The sequence below is a fragment of the Oncorhynchus gorbuscha genome, linkage group LG03 (genome assembly GCF_021184085.1).
Source record: "Oncorhynchus gorbuscha isolate QuinsamMale2020 ecotype Even-year linkage group LG03, OgorEven_v1.0, whole genome shotgun sequence".
Lineage (NCBI taxonomy): Eukaryota > Metazoa > Chordata > Actinopteri > Salmoniformes > Salmonidae > Oncorhynchus > Oncorhynchus gorbuscha.
This window is the reverse complement of record NC_060175.1, coordinates 77922964-77934323: the sequence shown is the minus strand read 5'-3', so window position 1 is coordinate 77934323 and position 11360 is coordinate 77922964. Positions and strand designations below refer to the sequence as shown.

Sequence of the window (11360 nt, the reverse complement as noted above, 5' to 3'; positions counted from 1 at the left end):
AATGGAGTTGACTGGTGACTATGGCATGAATATTTAGAGAGCTTGGGACTATAAGGTTCTATATGCAATTTTGCCAAACTGTTGTTATGGACATGGCCTTGTTCAGTTCAATGTTCTCTATGTATATAGCACTATAATATATAATATAGCACTCAATATATAATTCATGACATTTGGTCAGGAGCTATCCAGTTATAACAAATTGAGTTTTTATATGCGTGTCGTTATTGCTTGAAATCAGGCTTAGCTGCATTGCTTTCAATGCTGAATGATTGCTTCTGTACCCCACTTGTCCCAGCTTGCATGAATTTCGTGGAAAACATCACTTTGCCATCTGGACCTATTGCTGTAGCCTACAGTGCCTTCGGAAAGTATTCAGACCCCTTGACATTTTACACATTTTGTTACATTACAGCCTTATTCTAAAATGGATATAAAAAAATCCTCATCAATCTACACACAATACACCATAATGACAAAGCAAAAATAGTTTTTTATAAATTTTAGCAAATTTATTACAGATAAAAAACAGAAATAACATATTTATATAAGTATTCAGACCCTTTGCTATGAGACTCGAAATTGAGCTCAGGTGCATCCTGATCCCATGGATCTCCTTGAGATGTTTCTACAACTTTTTGTATTGGAGTCAAACTGTGGAAAATACAATTGATATGACATGATTTCGAAAGGCACAAACCTGTCTATATAAGGTTCCACAGTTGACAGTGCATGTCAGAGGAAAAACCAAGCCATGAGGTCGAAGGAATTGTCCATAGAGCTCTTAGACAAGATTGTATCGAGGCACAGATCTGGGGAAGGGTACCAAAACATTCCTGCAGCATTGAAGGTCCCCAAGAACACAATGAGCTCCATCATTCTTAAACCACCAAGACTTTTCCTAGAGCTGCCCGCCCGTCCAAACTGAGCAATCGGGGGAGAAGAGCGGCCAACCGGGTTCTTGGTGACTAAGAACCCGTTGGCCGCTCTGATAGAGCTCCAGAGTTCCTCTGTGGAGATGGGAGAACCTTCCAGATGGACAACCATCTCTGCAGCAGTCCACCAATCAGGTCTTTATGGTAGGGCGTCCAGACGGAAGCTACTCCTCAGTAAAAGGCACATGACAGCTCGCTTGGAGTTTGCCAAAAGGCACCTAAACAATTCTCAGACCAGAAACAAGATTCTCTGGTCTGATGAAACCAAGAATGAACTCTTTGGCCACCCCTACCATTAAGCATGGTGGTGACAGCATCATGCTGTGAAGATGTTTTTCAGTTGCGGGGACTGGGAGACTAGTCCGGATCGAGGGAAAGATGAACAAAGCAACGTACAGAGAGATCCTTGATGAAAACATGCTCCAGAGTGTTCAGGACCTCAGACTGGGGCGAAGGTTCACCTTCCAACAGGACAATGACACTAAGCACACAGCCAAGACAACACAGAAGTGGCTTCGGGACAACTCTCTGAATTCCTTGAGTGGGCCAGCCAGAGTCTGCACTTGAAACTAATCGAACATCTCTGGAGAGATCTGAAAAAACTGTGCAGTGACGCTTCCCATCCAACCTGACAGAGCTTGAAAGGATCTGCAGAGAAGAATTGGAGAAACTCCCCAAATAAAAGTGCACCAAGCTTGTAGTGTCATATCCAAGAAGACTCAATGCTGTAATCGCTGCCAAAGGTGCTTCAACAAAGTACTGAGTAAAAGGTCTGAGCACTGAAGGTTAATTTTTGTATTTTTGATACATTTGCAAAAAAATCTAAAAACCTGTCTGTGCTTTGTGATGATTGGGTACTGTGTGTAGATTGATGAGAATCCCCCCCCCCCCCACCCCAGGGGTCTGAATACTTTCCGAATGCACTCTATATGAACTAGAAAAAACTAGCGAGTGAGATGTCTTGCTTCCTCTTCCTGTTTCTGATTGTCGGTAACAGTTGGAGGTGCATTCATCATATCTGCAAACAATCGAAGCAAACAAACAATTAATTCAAATGGACCAGTAAGCTCGTAGCTCAAGATCAGATGGTAATTCACTGATAGAGGCACCTTAACGCTGTTACATATTTATGCTTTATGGTTCTGATCCCCAACTACTGGACAGGTGTGATTATTGCAAAGACAATTACCTGGCTATGGTGTAATGTTTAGACTAGTGAAAATAGTTAGTGCGGCCCTCCCTTATTTAATAGCCAAGTCGTCCCATAAAATTACATGTCCCTATACAACTACTCTGCGTTTTCCATAGGATGCAGCATGACATGAAAATGTGCAGGTTGACGTTTATTGGCATGAATTTTGCCCCGGAGGCAGAACTCTCGATTTTCGCTAGATGGGCCAGCAGGAAAGTTGAAATTAGCTATATTGTGAAAATATATGAAAACAAAATTAGCTTTTTGGTGTTAATTTAAGGTTAGGCATTAGTGTTAGCGGTGTGGTTCCGTTTAAAATGAGATTGTAGGACTTTGTAGCTGTTCCGCTAGTGCGCTGCAGAGCTGCCTCCAGAACAACATTTGTGACGAAAAACGCTAACCTGCTGAAATTGTAGCCTACTTCTCCACACCGACTCCTATCAAACCTCTACTAACAGCAGAGTCCTTCCTAGTTCTTCAGTGAAGATGGCGCAGGCACTATCAGAGGAGGAGTTCCATCGAATGCAGGTAGGCGGAAACCTGTCCGTTTTCAATGCCAGTTGTTTGAAATATGCTGCGATCCTCAAGAGTATTTCCTGAAAATTGGACTGGCCATCAATCTGTCCAGCGCTAAACTACTGAGTGGCAAAAGCATCACAACCTAGCTAGCTAGCTTCCCCTAGCTAGGCCAAAGGCAACACTCCAACCAAGGAATGTAGCTAACTAGCTAGCTGCTAGCTAAATAGCTAATATCTGCATTCATTGCTCTTCGAATCCAATAACCGGTAGTTAACATGTTTGGTCATTTGGCTCTGTCATTTTAGTATTCAATGCAAATCTATGGAATTGTGGTTTCGTGTTCTAGCTAATAACACTATCAACTAACTGGTTTGCGAGTTATCTAGTCGGTGTGGATGGCTACCTAGTTAGTTAGCCAGCTGGCTAGCTAGATATCTTGAAATTACACTGGTCTTCGATGTTATCTTAATAACAACGAATCTGTTATTGTATTCGTGTTAGATAATGATTTCGAATGGCTGTTTCTTATAGTTGTTTGCTGGGTCACGGGTTTGGTCAGATAACGTTAGCCTAGTGTTAGCTTTCAGCCTGTGTAAGGACTGGATACCAGTTAACGTTACTTAAGTTATTATTATGGTTGTGTTCAGCTGTCCAAACCAGATATTGCACAACAACTTTACTGTTGTTTGTGTAGTAGACAATTCTCATTTATTAAGGGGTCATCAACACACCCAGCTAACATTCAAAGCGTTGAAAACAATGTGACATTTCAGTGTGTTGGATTTGACACATCAGTTAATAACACACTAAAAGCAGTGGCATCAACACACCCAGCTAACATTCAAAGTAGTGTTGTTCAATAAGCTATTTTACGTTTTAAGTGGAACCTCGATAAAGTCATCCACTCCGCCTATAACTTTTTTTTCCCCAGGCTCATCTTTTAGAGCTGAGGACACAGAACTACCAACTTTCTGATGACTTGCGGAAGAACACCGCTGGTAAGCAGTAGCTAATAAAATAAAGACATTCTGTAAGCCAATTTGTGACCATGAACAGGTATCAATATTTACTGCTGAAATTAAATGAGCATTACATTGCAACTCCAGGATGGGCTTCAGATTTAGTATCCCTCCTAAAGGTAGGTGTGTGTGATGCATTGTCTCCAACTTCAAAATGGGTTAGTTCAAGTGACTGAAATTAAAATACTAGTAACTGGTGATAAAGATTTGTGGTTGTTTCTATTTCAGAGCTAGTGGCTGTTCGACAGAAGTCAGTGACCTTGGAGAAGGATTACATCAAAGCACAGAAGGTATTGCAATCTAATCTACATTTGATTAAACAAACTGATAATAGGGTTGTGGATTTCAATACACTGAAACTAAAGGCATCATCATGTTTGAGGAAGAATAAAAGGTAACTTAGTTTGGGATTTGACTTAGTTTCTAATGATCTTTTTGTTTCATTTGCAGGCTTTGAATAAGAGCAAGAAAGCTCAGGTGAGTTCCTTGTCCTATTTCTGTTAATCTTCTCAAACTTATCAAAGCGGTCTATAAAATTATCTTGAAAAGATGGTCTGAACATTAGTTTGTTATATACTGTATGTGTATTACAATAATGGATTGAAACTTCCTCAATGAAGACAAGGTAATTTTTAAGCCCAAGCATAGGTAAAGAAAGGAGGAATACACTGCTGTGAATTCATTTGATACATTTACTCATTAGGATCACAAATGTTATATTGGCCTGGTTTATAATGTATTAACTGCGCCATCTGCTGTTGCAATATGCATGTTCCATCTTTCCCCAAAGTATTTTAGATCATTTCACAAAAACTGATTTTGAGTCTCATCAAAGTATGAAACAGACATTTGAGATGGAAGTACAGCAAAGTCCTTTCCAACTTTTTGTTTTGGTTAATTTCACCATCCTGTCTCACCAGCAAACAATATTGTTATGTTTTTTTTTAGATTATTCAAACTAGAAATCCGGGGTATTATGAAGTCCTTAGCCTGTGTTTTTCTTATTGGATTGTTATTCAGTGGATATTCTCATATTGTATTACATTTGTATTGTGCTAGTTAGAAATCAAATATTTCAAGTAGGGGTTTTCTATTAAAGTGCCATAAACCCCAAGGTGAGGAGAGTCTGTAATTTGTGTTCACATGGGTTGATTTGCTATCTGTCTGGTGCGTGTGTGTGGGTGGGCTTGCGCGCACGCACAGGAGGTGGATGCCTTACTCAGCGAGAATGAGATGCTGCAAGGGAAACTGCACAGCCAGGAGGACGACTTCAGACTGCAAAACAGCACCCTGATGCAGGAGCTGTCCAAGGTACTATATCTCCCCTGCTCCCACTCATGCCACTGGTGATGGGTTGTGGTTATGAGTAGTTGCGCGTCGTTACAGCAGAGGGGAATGTTCTTGTAAATGAAGATGTGATATATGTCTAGCTAATGTGACATAAAAGCCCCACCTTTCTGATCCCGGTTCATGATTATATTACAGAAATATGTATTTATTTTATTCCCTTTTGTGTTTTTAGTTATGTACCCAGATAGAGGAGCTAGAACATGAAAACAAAGACCTAAAGGATGGAAAAGTGTTTCAGGCAGAATCCTCCAGTCCCACCTCCAGCTCTGTGGATGGAGAGCTACTCCGTCTCCAGGCAGAGAACGCTGCCCTTCAGAAAAAGATGACGGGTATGTTTATGTTGGTTATCATCGTAGGAATTCCACTTTTTCAAAGACATTTCTTAGATGAGATGTATCTAAGTAATGGCAACATATCAGTTTTTCAAGTTCTAGCTTCTATTTCCATCCCTGTGTTTTTCCCTCAGCCCTCCAGGAGCGCTCTGAGAGTGCGATAATGAGCCAGAGGGGAGTAGATGTCAGTGACACCAATGCCTCCAAGATGGAAGGGCCGGCTGACACTAATGGTGTCCAGTTGCATGCTGATGTCAGTGAGAACATGGAGGATGCTGCCGCCGGAACCAATGACAGACTGGAACAGGTGACCAAAAAAACAAACACTAGGCACTGACAAAAAAAACAAAAACATTAGCATTTTTCTTTTGCGCCTAGCACTGACTTTGCTGATAACTAATTTGATGAAAATGTACTTACTACGACTGTGTTATGTGGTTGTCTCACCTAGCTATCGTATGATGAATGCACTAACTGTACGTCGCTCTGGATAAGAGTGTCTGCTAAATGACTAAAATGTCAATGTCACACCATGAACAAGTATGTTCTATGGACCTGCAATTTGACAATATCCTGAAGTTCAAGTTTAGTCACATGCACAATTACAGTGAAATGCTTAACTTGCGAACTCTACCCAACAGTACAGTAATTAATATCAAAAGGCTAATGATATATATATATATTTTTTATCTACAGTACCAGTCAAGGGTTTGGACACCTAATCATTCCAGGGTTTTTCTTTATTTTAACTCTTTTCTACATTGTAGAATAATAGTGAAGACATCAACACTATGAAATGAGAAATATGGAATCATGTATTAACCATCAGTAGTTGTGACAAGGTAGGGGTGGTATATAGAAAATATCCCTATTTGGTAAAAGACCAAGTCCGCGTTATGGCAAGAACTGCTCAAATACGCAAAGAGAAACGACAGTCCTTCATTACTTTAAGACAAGGGATCTGAATACTTTCTGAATGCACTGTACATGTAAACCTGAGTAATGGTTACCAGTAGCAGGATAAATACAAATGTTAATGGCAATCAATAATCAATGAACAGCAGAGCGTAGTGGTAATAACTCTAAATAATTATTAGATGCACTTTCACTGTTTCAGGCATACACTAATTCGGGTTGCTCTGTTTATTCTGCCCATTATGATGTGCCTGTATGTTTCTACATCATATTGAACTGTTCCAGTATGGTACACCAACTGGGATATTACAGCAAACATGAATCGACCCCTATTTAGATAAAACTTTTGAATTATGCATGGTGTATGGAAATGTGGTGAATTGTCCTTAAACGACTTTATTTTTTCTCCCAGGCAGAGGCAAAGTGTGCCAAACTGGAACAGCGAGTGAATGAGCTTATCGGTGAGTTGTCTTTTTCTTATGGAGAATATATCTTCAGAAATAGTTGGGAAATCTCAGCACAGCAATCATTTATCTCAGTGGAAACTTTCCCATTTGGTTGTTGTGCTACTTTACATGAGTAATTGTCTTAATTTAAGTCTTTGTTAACAATGTTGACTTCCACCACCCAATGTTGCGTAAATAATTTAACTGCTGGTTTACTTCCAATCTGATAGGACATAGTCCAGTTCACTGTTCCTCAATGCAGGCTCTGTGGGGCATGGGTCCAGCAGGTGTCTAGTTTTTCTCAACAGCATGTCAGACTAATTCGTTCAGGAGCGTGTGACTGAAGCCAGTGAGAGGGGTACTGTAATTGTAGATGCTAAGTTGGACCATTGGGACGACCTTAGCTTAAACCTAACCTTAACCCATACCATAACCGTTAATTTAAATTTAAATCGGGTGGCATCAGAGTTGGATGTCCCAAAGATTCCTCTTAGCATTTACCGTACTGTAATTAAGACTAAGATGGACTACCTGCGTGCCCAGCAGGACCTGCAGTGAGGAGCACTGGTCTAGTTATGAAACAGGATGCTCTTAGGTGGTCAGCACTGTGTCCAAATCCAATAACGCAATGCTTTGGGCCAGAGGTGGAGCTGCAGCTGCACACTGAGGTGGAGGAGAAGCGCCTACTGAAGGAGCAGCTCCAAGCACTAGAGGTAACGACCCATCTCACAACCTTGGGCTAGGTGTCAACATCCTAGGGTGAGAGAAATGGACAGTCTTAGATTTTTTTTTTGCTGCTAAGTGGTAATTGCACTCTAGGTTAAGAAGAGTTAAGTTATAGTCAGTTCTCGTGTTACCTGCCCCAGTGCCTCAAAGTGAAGCAATAAGCTACCTCATTTACTATGCTAATTGAGGGCACTTTGGCATGTATAAATATGAGCTGGACAACAATTTGGTTTGGCTATTTCGAAGTCTTCAATTTAAGTACTTATATCTTTCTCTTCTCTCCTCCAGTCATCCAAACAGACAGATGTCACTAAACTTCAAGAAGAGATAGCTACGGTAACTATAACAGATGTGTTCTTCAGTGTATAAATTAGGCTCTAGTGTATGTTAGCATCTAGGCCCCTGCGTGTAATCTAACACTGATTTTGTTCATGTGTGCCCTAGCTCTCTGAAAAATTGAAGAAAAAGCAAGACAGGTAATTTATTTAGCTTGCAAATGTTACGAATGCATTTCTTTGGTTCTTCATATAGTCAACTTTAAAGCCAGTCTCAGTAAGTTTCAGTAATGTCTTTTGTGTTTATGAATTCTCAAACCGTCGGGCAAGACGTCGTAATGTGGTCTACCTGAGAGTTCACAAGCGGCCTCTTGGCCAGCCACTCTTGATCAGACAGATCTTAGTTCTCATTTGCTTGTAGCCTATACAACAAGCGGACTACTGTATTAAAAGGGACATTTGTAAGTCGAGTCAGCTATGAAAGTTACAGCAGTAAAATGTTATTCTAATGTACATGAACAACATGAATCGGCTACTGCGGTGCAATGTTAGCAGTTTTCTGCTTGAGCCCTTGCAGTGCAAACACTTGTCTGGAAAAGTAAACGATCATATACGGTTGAATTATTATAAATTAAATCAGCCATCAAAAGGTTGCAATAGTAAACTCCACACCCAAGAGGAAAACATTTAGCCAGCTAGCAACTCCAGCAAAGTAAAAGCAGGTAAGTGCAGGAATGTTTATTTGGCTGTATAATCACCCAGCGGTATGCTACCAATGCATGTGTGGCTATATTAGCTGTTTGCTAGCAAAATTAATTGGCTAGCGAGTGAGCTAGCTAGCATCTTAAATGTCTTCATTTACCAGTAGACAGGTATAGCTGGCTTTATTGATTATTATTGATTTTGGCTCTAATCTTGCGGGGGAGTCTAAAACACGGTCCAACCAGCAAGTATTACACTAGGAAAATATTCCATTGCTGAATCAAAATCACCCACAATTCCCGTTTCATTCCGACGCTCAAGCAACATCAAAGCAACTTTGTAAATGACCCGCCTGTGTTTTCAAATATGCGCTGCTGCACATCAGATCAGCTGTCGGACAGACCGACAGAGGGACTGACAGCCAGGAGCCAATATGAACCGTTACCACACACATCTGTCGTCTAAAAATGACACTTATTCTGTATCACTCAACTCTTGTTTATAATGAGGGCTATACACTTGATATGTGATGTTGTTGTGAATTGTGGATGGATCAGAGGAACGGATGGAAAGTGCGCAAGAGAAATTATAAATTACATATGCCTCATATTTACCTCGAGAAAGCTGACCTGCAATTTGTAAACAAAGCTCCTGTACTTAAAATGTGTATCATTTTGAAGTGACACACATGGCAAATTATGCTTTAATCTATTAATTTTGAGATATATTAACCCCCCTCCCATTGGAAGACAATTCCATGATAAATTGATTGTATTTCCTTGCAGAATTGTGGATTGATTGTATTTCCTTGCAGAATTGTGGATTAACGTATTTAAGTTATCTTGGCTCAGCTGTGATGAATTACATAAGAGTAGGACAGTCATGATTATCCCCTGTCCCATTATAGTGGTATTTCTCTGGCAATATTGGGCCGCTGTTTCAGGCTCAGTACTGCATTGTGACACTAGGCTCTGGCCCCATGTACAGTCAGCAGGCAAGAGTAATGAGACTGAACCTGTCGTCTGCTGTGTCTGCAAAGTCGCCTGCCCAAAGTTGCCCATATGTCCTCAGCCCTAGCCTCCCGCTCGAGAAGTCTGTCTGTTATACCTCCTCTACTGGGTGATTTCAGGGTTGAATAGTTTTCTGACTGGCTCTTTGCGATTTGTTTTATAGCTTTCTGCATTTGCAAGGCGAAAAAGAAGACCTTTACAATGACAGCAGGTAAGGGTATAAAGATTCAACTTATATTTCACTTTCACCAAGCTTCTGAAGGTTTTGTTACTTGTTTATGACTTAGAGAAAAGTAACAAAAAAACCTGCCAGACGCCATTTGGAGGCGAATACGACAATTCGATGAATACACATTTCTTTCTGCACCAGGACCAAAATTGACGAGATTCAACAGAGGAAGGAGGAGGAGCTGAAGTCAATGAACATCCGCATCCAGAAGTTACAGGGAGATCTGCTGTCAGCCAACCAGGTTGAACATCCTGATGTTGCCTGTTATGAGATCAATCACCCAAAATATACATCATCTGGTTTTGTACCTGGAGTACTCATATTGTTGTATTATGACAATACATAGGCCTTCTTAACCTCACAACCTGATCTGTACCTGCGTTGCGGTATGCATGCCATGGAACCATATCCTAAAATGATTGACAGAATATAGTGGAAAGCTGAAGCTGACTCTTGCTACCTGTTTTTATATCTAGAGTGTTGGTGAGATGAAGGAACAGCTCCAGAGCCGGCAGAAGGAGCACGAGTTAGTTCTACACGCACTTAAAGATCAGGTAAACTCAAAACTTTCTTGAACTGTACACTCTCTTCCCTTCCCGTTGAAATTCCAAAACACTCAAATGATCGTAGCGTCAAGACATTTTAATTGACGGTTAATGAAAAGGCAAAGTGAGGATCACCCTAAATAATTGGAGATTAGTCTGTGTCTGAAGAGGTTGTCTGGAAGGGAGTGGTCCACAGTCTTAAGTGGGCACAGTGCACCTCATTAGGGACCAATCTGTTTTCCACTTAATTAGGCCTCCTAGCACGACTGGCACTTACGTCTTCTGTGATGTCGCACGTCTTAATTAACTTGAACTCCGCTTTGGGTAGACGACAACAAGATAAGGCATTCGAACCTGTTCTTACCTTCTCTTAATTTTCTCTTTTCAATATGGAAGTTCATTGTTCTTTGAAGTTCAGCTCACTGTTTTGGCTAGTCATGCAGAAGTTCTGTTTCTGATCTGGCTGCTCTCACCGTTCTTTGTTTCTTTTACATTTCCTAATGTATACTTATTTTTCACATTTCTTTGCCATCTGACTTTCTTGTCTCACTGATCCTCTTCTGGTCATTTCACCCTGCCCCTTCTGCCTTCGTTCTTTTAATGATGATCTATCCACCCTATCAACCCACCCCCCACACTTTTCTATCCCTATTCTCGAGTTGCCAATAGCCACCGTTTTGTATCCTTCTCTTCACCTTGCACATTGTCTTTTTCCTCTCTCTCCCCTCCTTCCCTCCCTGGGTGGTGCCCCCTGTGTTACCCTGTGTGTGGGGCTGTGATACAGGTAGCTTGTCAGAGTGCTGTGAGTCAGGAGCAGGTGGAGAGTATCCTGACTGAGAACGATGCTCTCAGGACTAACCTAGCGGCTCTAGAACAGGTACAGCTCATTTTACTGCCCTGCCACTACCCCACGGAACCTCCTCAATATTCATTCTGCTGCCGTCACCACTCAGCAGCCATTAACCATGATGCATCACCAATATGACAAGTCATGCTAATGTGAATAAAGTCAGGGAGGTACAGAGATTTTTCACATAGTGACGAATGGTGTTCACACATGAGTTGCTAATCCTTACAATAATACTGTCTGTTTTTTTCCTACAAAGCTTAATCCTAAATCATCATTGCGTGTCAAACCTCTGCTCACCTGCTTTTCTTTTCTCAC

General features: G+C 41.0%; 1 protein-coding gene across 3 annotated transcripts in view; it reads left to right on the top strand.

The window, feature by feature from the left end:
- The first annotated feature begins 2076 nt into the window (after positions 1–2076).
- LOC124031955 (GRIP1-associated protein 1-like) overlaps positions 2077–11360 on the top strand; it is a 41598-nt gene continuing 32314 nt past the window's right edge. The window contains exons 1-15 of one of the 3 annotated variants that reach the window (XM_046343813.1): positions 2077–2655; positions 3578–3644; positions 3894–3955; positions 4116–4142; positions 4869–4976; positions 5188–5344; positions 5482–5654; positions 6675–6723; positions 7351–7421; positions 7723–7770; positions 7879–7910; positions 9585–9632; positions 9792–9891; positions 10127–10204; positions 10980–11072. In XM_046343813.1, coding sequence (XP_046199769.1) covers positions 2614–2655; positions 3578–3644; positions 3894–3955; positions 4116–4142; positions 4869–4976; positions 5188–5344; positions 5482–5654; positions 6675–6723; positions 7351–7421; positions 7723–7770; positions 7879–7910; positions 9585–9632; positions 9792–9891; positions 10127–10204; positions 10980–11072 — 1155 coding nt within the window. In that variant the 5' untranslated portion in view covers positions 2077–2613. Of the gene's footprint in view, positions 2656–3577; positions 3645–3893; positions 3956–4115; positions 4143–4868; positions 4977–5187; positions 5345–5481; positions 5655–6674; positions 6724–7254; positions 7422–7722; positions 7771–7878; positions 7911–9584; positions 9633–9791; positions 9892–10126; positions 10205–10979; positions 11073–11360 lie in introns of all 3 variants that reach the window. The other 2 variants (XM_046343811.1, XM_046343812.1) reach the window with 2 other exon arrangements.